The following is a 16260-nucleotide window of genomic DNA, read 5'->3' as shown; positions in this document are numbered from 1 at the left end:
CACCCCCAACCATCTCCTTCATATTTTGTAAAATACAATCAATCATTTATATATATAATTAATTAAAGAGAGCAAACACTTAAAAAATAAATAAATAAATATAAAAAAAACAACAATTATTGTTAGTATATAATTTAAAGATTCCAAAAACAATACCTTAAGGCTCATAGACCACTACTACTTAAAAATTATCAGTTTACACTTTATCAATTCAGTATCACTATCAGTATAGAAAAAGATAAGATGAATCGAATTAAAACCAAATTCAGCATATCTCTTATCAACAGCCTAAAAAGGCCTATACAAAAAGAGGTAGGCCATTATTACAAAACAATTCAACGCATACTGAAGGGATAGGGAGGTAATCAGTACTGCCAATTCTTCTGACCAAAATTACCTCTCCATATCCTTGAAAATATTGGTTTACCCGATAAATACCCGCCACTAAGGTCTTCATCAGGGCTGAACAAACAAGACATGATAACAACCTTAATTCAGCTAAACATAAAACATTCCAACAGTATTATTGTTTTACATAACTTCATTTTTAAATTACTTCAATTACTCAAGATGATTCTGAGCCTTCGAATATCAATTTGACTGCTACTACACCATTCATAGATCCACTAATTGTTAAAATTTCACCTTCTTGGTCTGACAAGCCAGATATCTAGTTTTATCAGGTAGAAGCACAATTTCAACTGTCTGGTATCACATCCTAGAGGGCTAAATTTAACTATTTAATTGCCGAGTTAGACCTAAAAAGTGGTAGAAAATGTATGGAATATCGTTTCATCGAATGAATCCAATAAATACACGTTAGTAAGAAATCAGTCAGTGAAATTGAATTAGGTATTCTCAAACCCAGCAAAAGTCTTTAAAAATTAATGCTCTTGCGGAAACTGAAATTAGTGAAAAAATATTAAAAACATTCTATTCTGGTTAGACAAATTAGAGGAATTCTCTCAATCTCTGACGGAAATTTAAACAATCTGGTATAGGAGATAAGATTTTAGAGAACACCTTCTCAAGTTAATATGATATTACGTCGGGTCACCAATGTAGATTTGTTGGTAATTAACAAAAGATACTACCTTCAACAACTCTTCAAAATACATTATATTTGATCATCAGTATTACAACACAGCACATGTAACAATCACAATTATAATGGCATAATACAGTTCTTCTGAGGTATCATAATGCACAGTATTGTCAGCTTCCTATATATTAATATACATTACAAAAGAATGAAATTTATTGATTAATGGATTGAACTTTCTTAGGATTATAAACAATCCAGTTTTTAGTATTACTTAAAATAAAAAAGTTTTAACAAATTTACAAAAGTGTCAAACAATGAGTGTATATGAGTTCTTCTTATGGATTGACAATTTTCTTTTCATTTATTTATTCATTGTTATTTTTAGATAAAGCTGTGGTATGTACCAGAAGGAGGCTTATCTTCAAACGTGACCGATTGGATTGTTGACTTGCATGCCCATAAACGTAGGGTTGGTTACATTGAATGGCATCCTACTGCTGAAAATATTATTGCTAGTGTTGGATTCGATTACTTGGTTTGTTCTGTTTGATCATTTAAGATATCTATATAAATAATAGTATGATTATTTTTAATTTGTTAGGTTCTGGATTAATTCAGAAATAGCACAAAATTATTTCTGAAATTTAATAAATAAAAAAAAAATTTTTTTGTTTATGTTATTTAGCAATTTCTTTATTTATTTATTCAATTCATATTAATTATTACTTTATTCTCTAATTCACCAATGATCCATTCTAAAATTGAGATAGTCACACACATACACCTGTTTACCGAAACCCCTTTAGACGTATGCTTTACAAATCAACTGGACAGTCAAAAATACTCACATAAACAAACTACAAACATTTCTATAAAAAATACTACGTCAAACTACACGATCTATATGGTAGATAACAGAACTCACACCAAATTTTTTTTTATGACCCCCTTCCTGGTCATTTCTGACATATGGTGAACATTATGACAGAGGGGGGTTATCTACAGGCTACCACCCTATTCTATCAATATGGTGGAGGGTAAAATTTTCATTTCGTGGGACCACTTCAGAAATAAAAGTCAACCCCCAGGCTGGATTCGGACTGGTGCCACTGTAGTTCCCAGGTTGCAAAAACCTGTGCCTTTACTCCCTAAGCTATAACAGCCCTTACACATGCTGACTGTACAAAACCACATTAAAACATCATATAAGACATTTCATGATAAACTCTACTATCACACCAATAGATTGGCACAAGATATGGCTTCCTCAAACATTCCCGACATCACGTACTGAAGACTAAAAGGAGCTGGATAAGGGATCACCTTAGCTAGCTAATGAAATCAAGAAAAATAAAAATATTTTCAATTATTATTTTTAATAAATTTTTCCCATAAAATCTATTAATAAGAATTTTTTTTTTCAAAGGTTATTATTTGGGACGTTGGCAAAGGAGAGGCTTTGAACATTATAGATTGCCACACCGACGTAGTGCACAGTTTTTCCTTTAATAGAGATGGTTCTCGAATTGCAACGACTTCAAAAGATAAAAAGCTGAGAATAATTGACCCAAGGACTGGACTCGTTATATCAGTAAGTAATTGTAATATAACTTTAAAATTATAAATATAATGCAGTTTTTAATTTATTTATTTCTGCTATGTTGTAAATTAATGTGGGTGTAATTGCAACCACGCCTAGGGAATGATCCTTTCAAAATGAAATTTTTTTTTTTTTTCTGGTTGGCTTGCAACCACTAGAATTTCCTTCTGGATCTTTGGCCGCCTGAACCAACCTTCTCCTACTGCTTTCCACTTTTCTACATGCAGCTCTTTCCCATCTTTGTTGATTCTGTTTATCTATCTGGTTTTTGGCCTCCCACGTGGTCCCTTGCCTACAATACTGCCATTCATTGTTATGTAGAGGCATCTGATGGATTGCTTCGAGCCACATGTTCCGCCTATCTTAACCTCCTTGCCTTATAAAAACAAATCCTACTAATATAACATTTAGCTCAGTTAGTTGTAAAATTGTATAGAATCCAGGATTTGTTTTATAAGAAAAGTATATTTAAGAATATTTAAAAGAAAAACTTAATAAATCAACCGCAGGCTTAACAAGTTCCTATTTGTTGATGCTTTTATATAACTTAAACTGATTTATTTTTTTAATTAACATTACTTTAATTATTTGTTAGTTATTATTGCAATAGATTTCTTACTGTTAGAAGTATAGTTATTTGTTATTTTTTCCTAGGAAGGCATCTGTCACAATGGAAATAGATGCAGTAAAGCTGTATATTTGAAAAATGGCCTCGTCGCGACAGTCGGTTTTTCGAAACGTAGTGACCGTGAATTGGCCATTTGGAACGAGAATTCATTAGTAACTCCGCTTGCTAATGAATATGTCGATTCATCTTCTGGAATAATTTTCCCATATTTTGATTATGACACAAATATTCTATTTTTAGCTGGAAAGGTAAGAATATATTTCATATTAAATCAAGTATTAATTTTAATATTATTTACCATTTTATATATTTTTATCATCTTGTTTGAGACCAGTAGTTTTATTAATTATAACAAGATTTATCCAAATCTACTTAATCTTCTTTATTAAAACATAATTACATGTCCAACATTTCGGCCAATCTGGCCTTTCTTCAAGGACAATCTTAATTTTAGTATCACAGCCTCACATAGATTTATTAAAATTGGCAGGCTATTATGCCCAAGTCAATTTAACACAGTTAAAATGACTTGGGCATAATAGCCTGCAAATTTCAATAAATCTATGTGAGGGATGTGATACTAAAACTAAGATTGTCATTGATGGTGGCTAGATCGGCCAAAATGTTGGACATGTAATATGTTTAATTAAAGAATCTAGAGACAATTAGACTATTATTTTGTAATGGGGTAAACAATCTTAGTGATTTTTTTCAATTTACAGCTTATACCGATAATTTTTTTATTGTGTGTCAGTCGTATTCAACATATTCAGGGATAAAATAGGCCCTGAAGTCAGGACCCCACGCTCACAGAAAATTTTCAAACATGTTATTAAAGGCTTTCTTTATGCCCAATAAATCAAAAATAAAAATATGTGGAGAAGATGTTCAGGGTACAGTCAGCAAATAAACAAAAAATTATTTATTTAATTTTTTTATTTGTGTTTATTTGCTGACCGCACCCTTCCTCCCCCAACCATCTTCTCCACAAATTAATCTATGATCAACTATCAACACCTCCTTAAAAATAAAAATAATTTTACACTAGATGAATGCAACTATTGCATATAATATATTTACTTATTTAGCAAAATATAACTGTTAATAATATTTACAAGTTATAAAGTTATTTTAAAAATCCCAATAAAAACAAAAAATATCTTTGAAAATTAAAATATAAATTGAACAAGAAATATTAAAAATATATTGTGTTATTTTTAAAAATAAACTATTCTAATAATAATGTATTGACCAATTTCTTCTTTGGTCTATTTTTCGTAGTATGAGTCCATCGATTAAACTAATTTTCAAATTCGTACTGTTAATAAGGATTTTAAGTAAATTGAATGTTTCATCTGACTACAATTTTTGTTAAATTGAAAAATAACACCACAAAGATTTAATTATTATAATAACAAATAAATTATATTTCATATTAAAATCATAAAGAATATAGATTTATTCTTACATGTTATTTATAATACACTACAACAATAATACTTCCTTTTTATTGTAATCACACATTCAAATTAGTTAATATTAATCCTTTTTGTTATATCATAAGTCTCTTTCTTATTTTCATTTTTTGCTCATGACAACATTCAGTAATTTTAATGTTTTATTAACTAAAGTATGTATATATATCTATATATTTAACTACTAATTCCTGGGATCCGAGTACAAATCCGGTCGGGCATATAATTATTATCTGTTACCTGTAGCCATTGAGTCAGCCCTCTGGGTTCGGGAGCCCTCCGGAGTCCACCCAGCCTCGTAAAGTGGGAACCCTTAATTAGGTAAAAACCTGGCGGTCGAGCGTAATTCTAACCAAATCACCTCCTTGTACAACTGTTGGTCTAGTAACAGTACTTCCTTACAAAGTACTGCTACTCTGACCCTCCATATTTTATTGTAGTGCAGATTTAATTTCACTATAAATGTAAAATATCGCTATAATATATATAAATATATAAAATTTTATATTTATTTCGATTACTGTTATATTAAACTGTTAAATGGTATAATTAATTAATTTGTGAAGTGTTTATTGTTGACTGTAGATTCTCAATGTGGGGGAGTAAATAGTTGGGGGTGCAGTCAGTAATAATAAACACAAATAAGTAAAAGCTACTTTATTTGTGCTTTGTTTTTGTTGTGGTACAAATAAAGTAGCTTTTACTTATTTGTGTTTATTATTACTGACTGCACTACCAACCATCTTCTTCTCATATTAATCTAGTCAATTATTTACGCCTCATCTTCTCATTACATTATAAGTGCATAGTCAAAAGTTTAAATATATATATATAATGAAGTTAAAGAAAAACGTGATTCTAAGTGCAAATAAAATGTATTAAAACCTAATAATAATAATTATTGTTATAATGTGAACCCCTACGAACCAAGGAGGGTCAGATGTTAAGTGCTTTGTGAAGAAGTGCTGTTTTTAGAACAGCTGTTATACAACGAGGTGATTTTTTCAAGATCACGCTCAGCTGCCAGATCTTTCCCTACTTAAGGTATCTATATTATGAGGGGTCCATTGACAGACCCTAGGAGGACTCCAGACCCCATTACAGCAACAGAATAAATAATTACCTGCCATGGCTGAATTTGGGCCAGGGTCTATTCAGAGTATTAAAATCTAGATACGAGGAGAAGATAAGATCTAGAGCGCGGTCAGAAAAAACTAAAAAAAAAACTCATTTATTTGTGCCAATGTTTGGACCTGAATTTCAGGCCTTTATCTCGTGTAAAAAAAAAAAAAAAAAAGAGATAGAATTTTTCAAGTCCTGATGAAGGCCTGAAAATCAGGTTGAAACTTCAGCCCAAATAAATAAGTTTTTGTTTATTTGCGTTTTCTGCTGACCGCACCCCCGACCATCTTCTCATATTAATCTATGGTCAACTATTAACAACTCATTAAAATTTCTGCAGCTTTAGAAATATATAAAACAGAAAAGTAAATCAGGTTTTTTGTTTGCCTTGTTTAATTATCGCACGTAAAAAAAAAAATTCAAAAATTCTTTTGTAAAACTATTGACTTTTTGATGAACTATTGAAAATTTTGTAATTTCAATCACCAAAATTAATAGACACCATGTAAAGTCTAATAAATACAAATCTACGGCTCAAAATAGTAATAATAAAAATGCTCTGAAATAAACAAATAATTTTATATGGATAAGTTTAAAGTTTTTTTTTTTAATTTATAGGGAGATGGAAACATCAGGTATTATGAAATAGTTGACTCAGCCCCATGGGTTCATTTTCTCAACCAATACCTTTCAGGTTTACCTCAGGTTCGTTTTTTTTTTTTTGTTTTTTTTTTCAATTTAATTAATATAATGACTAATAATATTATTATTAATTAATTAATTGTTTATTTATGATCAGAGGAGTTTAGGTATAATGCCAAAACGAGGGTGCAATGTAACTCAGTGCGAAATATTCCGCTTTTATAAACTCCATACCACCAAACCCTTGTGTGAACCAGTATCCATGATTGTACCAAGAAAGGTAATATATTTTTAATTATTTATACATTAAAAAAAATTTTTCACTTAATAGTAAATAATTTTCTTTTTTAATATTTTAATTTTAGAGTGATCAGTTCCAAGATGATTTGTATCCCGATACCGCTGCACCTGTTCCCTCAGTTTCTGCATCTGACTGGGCTAACGGTGTTAATAAACCTCCTATACTAATGTCTATGAAGACAGGTAAAGTATATAAGTATAGAATTTATTTATTTATTAATCCAAAAAGGGTATGTACTATTTAAAAGTTAAATATATTAAAAACTTATGATCTCTATGGTAAATAGTGTATTTATTAACAATATGTATTAAGGCATATATCAAGGCCTATTAAGGGAAATCATTTACTAAAAATTATATTGTTTAAATGACATACCAAAAGGTAGAAAAAGTGGAATATAGTGGAGTATTACAGACCGATGAATGTATTATGATTAGGGTATTATGAGAATATAAGAGGCAAACACCAAGTAGAGTTCTGGAGAGGAAGGAACACAATTCTTGTGTTCAGGTCTTTGTCATGAAACAGATATTCGAAAAATGATGGGAAATAGATCAGAATGTGCATTCTTTATTTGTCGATTTCAAAGCAACCTATGATTGCTTAAACAGAAATTGTCTTTGGAAAATTATGACTGAGATGGAAAATTGGTAAGACTGACAAACACATGTACAAATGATCCTAAATGCAGATCTGATACAAGGAGAAGTATCTGAAGCTTTTGAATTCAGAACAGGTTTGAAACAAGGAGTTGGACTCTCACCAATGCTGTTCAACTTAGCCCTAGAAAAAGTGATTAGAAGAACATCATGCGAAAATGTTGGGGTACACATCGGAATGAAACATAAAGTTCTGTCCTACACGGACGACATTGTGGTCCTAGGAAGTAACCAAGAAAACATGAAAAGATTCCCAAAGACTCTATTAAGAGAAGTATAGGTAATTGGCTTGCCAGTCAATGAAGGATAAAATTATCTGGTTGTAAGCTGAACAACATGGTCTGTGTGGATGGCAAATTATTTCCGAAAGTTGACAGTGAAAATTACCTCAGCTTCATAATAACATCAATAATTGATAAAAGAACTGAGATAGACCAGCGTATTACAAGCGTAAGCATAGCCTTCTCTCTGTCAAGAATACTGAAATCTCTAAAAATCTGAAGCTAAGGGTGTGAAATATCATGATAAAGCCAGCTCTGATATAAGGCTGCGAGACCTGGCCTCTAAGAGGTACCCTAGAAAGCTGAATCCAAGAGACTTGAACAGAAAGTCCTCCTTACAATTAGCAGAGAGATCTTGTGTAGGAGAAGAACTAACAGTGAACTGCTTGCAGAGACTGGTAGGTTAATATCTGAAGATATACAGAAAAGGAGGTTAAGATGGATGGGACATGTAGAGCCTGAAGCCATTCATCAGGATGCTTTATTTATGAGTTTTTTCTTTGACCACGCCTCTCTTCCTTCTTCTATCTTCCTTTTATAGATTTCTATTACGCCTATATTTTTAATAGATAAATTATTTCGTTCCGAGTTCTTTGGTTTTTAATAAATTTTAATTTTATTTAGTTGTAGATAAGTTGTTTTAATTTGAACTAATTATTTAGGTTAATCGCCTCGTACAGTTTCATGATAATTTTTTTATTAATATTAAGAATATTATGAGTCTTGTATTAGAAGAGTTTCACTAATGGTGACATAAGACATCCTCAACTGAGTACTGTATACATACATTAGAATGCGGTGTTCAGTTGGAGATGGTCTTTCTTTAATAAAAAGCAATGAATGAGTATTCAAATTAAATGGATAAAAAAAATTGAAGAGATTAATATGGCATTGAACACTGATTGCTACTCTTCTAATATATGGTAATAAAAAGTGATCATGAGAGTGTCTAAGATAATTAACCTGAATAATAAGTTATATTTAACTTTTAACCAGCACATACTCTTCATAAACACCCTTTATAATGTTTAAAGTATAAAATTTTATTTACTTTTTCTTAATTTCTTACTATATACATTTTCATACAGGTGTTGCTGTGAAAACGCACAAACCCAAAATTTCAACTGCTGCGGAAAATTTAAACAGTGGTTCCGTTGGTAATAAGTATCATATGAAAATGGCGTTCCTGAGTCAACAAACGATACCTGATTACAGACCTCTTGATGTAAGCTGTTTCACATTATTAGCAATTTGTAGATGTAATAATTTCAAGTTGAAATAGAACTATTTTTAACCAATGAAACTTTTTTTTTTTTTAATCTGTCTCAAGACTTTATTTATTTATTTAAAATTAAAACTTGTGAGGAACAACTTGTATCCTTAGCTCCTACCATTCAGTCAATCCAATAAAGTTATAGTCATTCATGTTCCATTAGTTCTAAGATTTGTTTGTTATATTTCAACAATTTATGATTTTAAAAAAAAAAAATTCATGTAAACTTGATAAAAAAATAAAAGTGTGCATCACAAGCAGAGCTAGGAAAAAATTAACTTTAGTTGAAACTAGTATCTAAAATTGTCATGGATACAATATTTATTTATCAATAGTTCATTCATGAATAAGGGTCGTATCCATGGCAATTTTCGCTATTAGTTAAAACTATAGATAATTTTTTTATTTATCCCATCTCTGATCATAAGGCTGTAATTAATAAGTAATGAGTCGCAATGACAGCTATTCAGTACGTACTGCACTTACTTACAAGCAGGAATTGTAGTAAAATATTACTATAATACTGGAGATATAACTTTGATACATTTTGAAGATTACTCGGTCCAGTCAAGGTTGGGTAGACAGAAATATTTGAGGAAGTTAACATCATCAGGTTTAAAAAGATTGGATGTCTTCACTGGGCTGGACATGTTGCCCGGATGGATACGGATGATTTACACCCTTAGAAAGCGTCTAGTGGAAACTTTTACCAGTAGAAAGTTGTTTCAAAATTTGATTTAAAAAAACAAAAAAAAAAAACATGAAATATTTCGAAAAATTGTTGATTGACTGTGTAGCATAATATAAGGAAAATAATTTAGTTCACTATTATCCTTTTTTCTGGACTTTTACTTTATTTTTATTTTCCGTCTTTAGTGTGTACTGTTTTATTTTATTATTTTTTTTTTTTTTATATTTCTCTTTTACCTAGTGAAATGTTGGCTCACAATAAATATTTTATTTACTATTCGAGTTATTTTGACCTCACCTGGACAATCTTCCTTTTATATAAACATATTTATATTGTAAAAAAAAAAAAAAAAAAAGATTTTTTTTAATGATCCTGGTGGACTCATCACCAATACATAATTTTCATCTTCATAACTTTCACAGAAGGTATTTTTATTTATTTACTCAGAAAATAAGTTTCTATCTGCTAAAAAGCTTCAAATTTCTATGTATTTTTAATTTTTATTTATTTTTTTCTAGCAAAGGGACACAGTGCCAGATATTGTTCAAAATACAATTAACAATCATATTTGTCACACGAAAGAAGAACTAATGGTAAGAACTATTTTTTGATTACTAATTATGACAAATCATTATCTGTTTGCTAGAAATGAAAGATGCAGATAAAAGTGTTAGTTTCTTTTATGGCCAAGCTAGGAGATTGAGTATCCTTTATTGACGACTTGGACTTAACCAAGAATTTTAGAAGATACTTTGTACCCTTTAGTATTTATAACAAGTTCTGTTTATCAAAATACTTTATTTATATATAATTTGGTATGTCTGTAATGAAAATTCTCTTAGCCAGTATTGCTATTAGTAAAAGATGGGGGGAACAAGTCCGGCAAGTGAGCCTAGTGGTCCTTTTCGCCAACCCCTGGTGGCTACTAGAGTTGCTGCCCCATACTAACCAGGGTAGGACTGTCAAGATTCATTTTTCAGAACCACCGAGAAATAATTATTAACTGCCCCAAGTTGGAATCAAACCCACAACATTCCAAACCGGGTGCCTCTGGGACCTACGTCCCTACCCGTACGGCCGTCACGTCCCTTTTGTTGATGTATAGGCAGCATTAAGGACAGTATTATTAAGGTTTTGTCCTGGCCAACAAAGTACATATTTGTAATGAGGTGTAGATAGTTGACTGTAGATTAATAAGTGGAGATGGTCAGGGATAAAAAATTATTTGTGTTTTTTTGCCCACTGCCCCCGCTACTTCTCCATAAAGTACAAATTTAATTTATTTATACCTCTCTTTTATAGAAATCCTTCATTCCGGACATACACACAAATTTTGTTCCTCATCAGTACTTTTCGCTCCTCTATAACAGACAAAAGTCATGAAAAAAATCTGCATAAAAACCCATCAGAACTAAATTTTTGAGTCATTACTCAAAAGTGGACATTAATGAAAATTTACATTAAATAAAAAGGCTGCGTATTATTTAATTTAAAAATTTAGTAATTATAAAAAAAAAATATTTATGTGACAAAAACATGATTGAAAGGATATTTTACAATAACAATGTATTGATTATTTTTTTTTTTTAATGGTATTATCATATCCTATGTTCCAAACTCAATCTTTTGACTTAATAACAACAGTAATCTGCTACTTTTTCAGAACAATGCTGAAAATGAAAAAAATGCCAAAACTTCTTCAAATCAGAGTACAAAATTTCAACAGATACAGCGTAAATTTGGCAAACCGATATTCAGTGAAGATAAATACAACAAGTTGAATGAAAATGACTCGGAAGTTAAATCTTATAATCAGGTACGTCAATCGAAAGTGTTTATTATATATTAATTAAATATTTTTTTCATTTATCCATGCATAAATCACTGTCCCAGTTCAACGGAGTAAGATCTCAAAAAATGGTTATTTTGAGATATGCATGTAATCTTAGCAATAAGGATAAAATCTATAAAGTAAAACACAGAATCATAGTTATACATATGTCATAAAATCCAAGTAAAAAAATTGCTCCGTCATCAGGTACTCTTAACATAATTATATCCTCACATTTCATTATTAAACTTGTCTCCTTATTTAGTCTTAGGTATAATAGTCACAATAACCATTTCTGCTCTCTGTCCTTTTAAATAAATTAATAAATATAATTTCATTTATAAAAAATAAGGAGAAATCAAAAAACATTATGTTAACAAGACTTTAATTAAGTTTATCTTTACAAAATATAATATAATTGATGATGTATTCAAATAAATAAATTTAATAAGGAAGAGTTTTTCCATTACAACTCACTAAACTCCAAATTACCATTTTTTGAGATGTTACACTGTTGAACTGGGAGAGTGAAATAGGTTACTAAATAATATACATTTTATCTCAACTTATTTTTTATTTCGCAAAGAATAATTTTCTTTGTTAAATAAAAGGTTAGCTTATCAAATAACACAGTATTCATAAATACTAATAAAATATTGTGGTTCATAGCAGAACTTTCACTTAACAACCTACATTGAGTAAAAATTAATTTTATATATGGTAAAACTTATTTGTTTAAAAAAATTATTTTCGATGTTTTTCTCGTCCATGTTATCTGTTAAAGTTTTTGTATTTTTCATTACTCTCCATTACCTTTTATCCCTCTACTCTTATATCCGGAAAAAATTTTTCAATCTCAGAAAAGATCCATTATCTTGGACTTCATCTGGACAAACGATTAACTTATAATCCTTACACAAGACTGAGAATACAGGGAACTGCACGTCGATTTCAACTATTACAGCACTTACTTGACAAACTGTCTAAACTATCAATGCATTACAAAAGACTGATCTACATGATTGTAATAAGGCCCATCTGGGCATACAGAGTTGAGTTTTGGGGCTCCAGTAAACCTTAAAATTCCTCTCATATCCAATCCAAAATTCTCAATGCTACTTTAACACAAATAAAATCATCCATAAAGTCCTTAGTGTTCCATTTATAACCAATCTTGCCCAAACCTTAATCCTTCCATTATAAACTCCCTAACAACCCAAACCCGCTAGTTTCTAACTTTGCTTCCTCTTCCATTCCTGAAAGTCCTCCGAGGCATCTGAAAAGAAGATGGGTAGTTTCTCTACATGCCTTTATCATATTATGATGATCTTTCATCAGATTTACTGGATGTGTTGTTATGTAAATACAATTGTAAATATCATTAAATAAATAAAAAATAATCCTCAGGAAATGTTTCTCATTAAGTTAATTTTCAAATTCTGTCATAATTTATATTTATCCATTTTTATTAGTGGTAACAATGATAAATGATTTATTTGAAATAAACAAAAATAATTATTTAAAATTTTACATGTTATTTTACTTTTTTTTTAGCTTCAGCGATCCTATGATAGATTGAGCGAAGAAGTTCTCCTTTTACGGAAACAATTGACACTGAAAGACAAACGTATTGAAGAACTCGAATCAGAGATCAAATATTTGAAATCAACTATTGAAAAAACTGCTTAAGAGAGGATGCATTTTTTTTTTCAACATTGCGAATTATTGCATTACATTAAAGCTTACGTGCTAGTGAATGCTATAAGTACATTGAATAGCAAATATTTATGCTTTTTGCATTCAAATTTTACGCACACTATTTTAAAATGTGATGTAACATGTTTATTTTTGCTAAATTTATAGACACTGAAAGTATAAATATTTTTCAAAGAAAATATATTAGAATAAGTGTGTGAATTTTTTTTGTATTTGTTTAGCAATGATTCGTTGACCATTGGTTCTACAAAGCTGTTATATTGTTGCAACTAAGGTTGGTATATGAAATGTTTTAGTTTTAGATAAGGTTTTTATCTTTGAAATCACAGCTCTCTTTTCAGGAGAAAAGTGGAAACTCCAAATATATTATAATGTCACCGAGTACAAGATAATGTTTAGGTGAAAGGCCTTCTATATATATATATATATTTAGTGTAAATCATTCATCAGATGATATCCTTAAATATTGATATCACTTTGAAATAACAGGCTGATAAAATCCAACTTAGATATTCATGTTTCTTAAAGACTGCTATTGTATTATGACATTGATAAAATTATGTAATTTAGTTATGCCAACAATTTTATGTAGACTAGATTATTAATTCCTTAGAAAATTTGAATATAATTAAACCAATCTCAAAAGAAATTTATTTTTAATATTTAATAATCATTCGTCTCTCTTCTGAATTCACAAAACCAATTAAAAAATATTCATGTACTTTTTTCAAGCCAAATTAGTACTTTTCAATAAAATTACAGAAATTTTATTTACAAAATGACAATGTTATAGGGAAAAAATGAGGATTTCATTAAAATAATGTTTGTTTCTGACTGGATGCATGATCCATAATTATATTAAGAATTTGAAGTTCTATTGCATTAAGTATTTTACATTACTAAGAAAAGGTATTAATTTGGAAGAAAAAGAGCTAATTTAACCAGAAAAAGGTATAGATGTGCATACATATAGTGACATTTTTCTATAAAGAATGTTATAGGTTCATGATCGATTAGCCATTCTGATGAATACATTGAAGTGAGCTAAAATTTTAAGTATACAGTAGAATTCCTGATTTATTTTTCACAAGTAGTTCCCAATTTTGGCTGGTTAGTATTAAGTATAGTATTTCAAAGGGAAATATTGAATAAAATTAGTTTATGGCATTTGTAAAATTTATATACAGATCTGTGTCTTCGTTCTAAAAGAATCTGTCAATTTTTTTTTCAAATTTTATATTTTTAATACCAAAAATTTTCACTTTAGCAAATCTTTAATTCTACAAAGGTCAATGTCTTATAACAAAACAAAATGGATTATTTTTTTAGAGATTTAAAGGTTATATTTTGAAGATTTACTAAATTGAAAACTTGGTTCCAAAAAAAAAAAAAAAAATTTGAATAAATTGACACTGATATTATGTACTTGAAAACATAGAAAAAAAACAAACAAATATGCAAATACAAACTATCAATGATAGGAAATTTATTTTTTGAAAAAATCTGTTATTTTTTTTTCCATAAAATTTTTACACTACGAAATTTTTAAATGTGAAATCTCTGTGAATTATTATCTTTTTTTTTTTTTCTCTGTTGTCCAGTTAATATGAGGTCAGTTACCAGAGATTCTACTGTAGTAACTAAATTCTTGTATGTCACTTTTGTATATCCCGTTTCTTTTCTTTTATAGAGATCCAATGATTGATTCAGACAGATAGGTTATACAGTTGTGTTGTCTGTTCTCGAAAGATGTTTGTAAAGAGGAGTTTCACTTATGTTCATGTTTATTTCACTTACGTTAAGGGTAGACTTATGGATAATTAATATTTCTTTGCTACAATTATTCATAGAACATTTTGAATGCTAGTTTATAATAATTATCATTACATTTATAAATTTTTCTGTTGTGAGAAAGTTGCCCGTTGTGCCTTTTTTTTTTTTTTTTTTTTTTTATAAATAAGAACACAATAGAATCAGTTTAACAAGTACAGATTCTAAATATATAAATTAACTATTAAAAAATGGTCAGCAAACCCCACATTCTTTTCCGATTTAAAGTTATCACTTGTATATCTTCAAGTGCTTTGTTGAATCCCTAATTATTCTATGATAATTTAATCTATTTTATTTTATTTTATTTTATTTTTCTTTAAAGGTATTACAGATGTTTTGTTTTTTTAAATAAATTAAAATCAGTATCTATTACTTAACTAGTCATGTAATTAAATTATACAAAAAAGTAATAATAATAAATCTATGACAATGACCATATTTCTGATTATCATGCTTGTTTTTATTTTAATTTTGTCCAACTGACTAATTAACATAAAAAAAAAAAAACTATGAATTTTATTTATAAATTCGAAGAAACCAAAGATTTTTTTATGGTATTTAACCTAAGTAATATGTTTCAAAAAGGAAATTCAAAAAATTTCCAATATTAAAAAAAAATTTCTTTTTTGTCCCTATACAAAACAATTTTTTTTTTTTTCAAATTTATCTACTACAGTTCGGTTGGAAATTATTTTTTAGCTAAAGATAGAAATGCTATAACTATAAGTTATAAATAATTAAATATTTTATAGAAATATTAGATTGGAAGATGAATATGATAGCCATGACAAACTTATGTAATACATTTTTTATTTATTTATTTTTTAAATAAATTCAGTCATTCACTAGCCTAACAGATAAGAGATGAGAGTTGGTTTAAAATTAGTTGCAATAAAACTACAAGCTGAAATTTTTGTGGGAACTATGTTTTTTTTATTAATGAACATAAATCAACATTGTTTCCATGACAACTTTAGCATTTATTTTTATTGCAATTTGCTGAGAGTAGTATTACATTTATAAAAACGTAAAGTTAACGAAATTTTATTATTATAAAAATGCGTTTTAAAGACTAAAATTTGTTATTATTGCATCCAAACTTCAAAGAGAAAAAAATAAATCAAATCTATTCTAAAGATAATAAAATTAAATCTTATAAAGTT

General features: G+C 29.0%; 1 protein-coding gene across 2 annotated transcripts in view; it reads left to right on the top strand.

Annotated features, from left to right (window-relative positions):
* The window catches only part of LOC106691325 (coronin-2B), a 23871-nt gene extending 8661 nt beyond the window's left edge, over positions 1 to 15210 (top strand). For both annotated transcript variants that reach the window (XM_024363237.2, XM_014437057.2), the window contains 10 exons: positions 1431 to 1580; positions 2472 to 2636; positions 3300 to 3521; positions 6489 to 6575; positions 6670 to 6792; positions 6878 to 6995; positions 8842 to 8978; positions 10236 to 10310; positions 11381 to 11533; positions 13103 to 15210. In XM_024363237.2, coding sequence (XP_024219005.1) covers positions 1431 to 1580; positions 2472 to 2636; positions 3300 to 3521; positions 6489 to 6575; positions 6670 to 6792; positions 6878 to 6995; positions 8842 to 8978; positions 10236 to 10310; positions 11381 to 11533; positions 13103 to 13237 — 1365 coding nt within the window. In that variant the 3' untranslated portion in view covers positions 13238 to 15210. The remainder of the gene's footprint in view (positions 1 to 1430; positions 1581 to 2471; positions 2637 to 3299; positions 3522 to 6488; positions 6576 to 6669; positions 6793 to 6877; positions 6996 to 8841; positions 8979 to 10235; positions 10311 to 11380; positions 11534 to 13102) is intronic.
* The last annotated feature ends 1050 nt before the right edge of the window (positions 15211 to 16260 follow it).

Source organism: Halyomorpha halys, unplaced genomic scaffold, assembly GCF_000696795.3.
Source record: "Halyomorpha halys isolate HHAL.00 unplaced genomic scaffold, Hhal_1.1 Scaffold2246.1, whole genome shotgun sequence".
NCBI lineage: Eukaryota > Metazoa > Arthropoda > Insecta > Hemiptera > Pentatomidae > Halyomorpha > Halyomorpha halys.
Note: the sequence above shows the minus strand (reverse complement) of the source record. Positions and strands in the feature narration are given on the sequence as shown.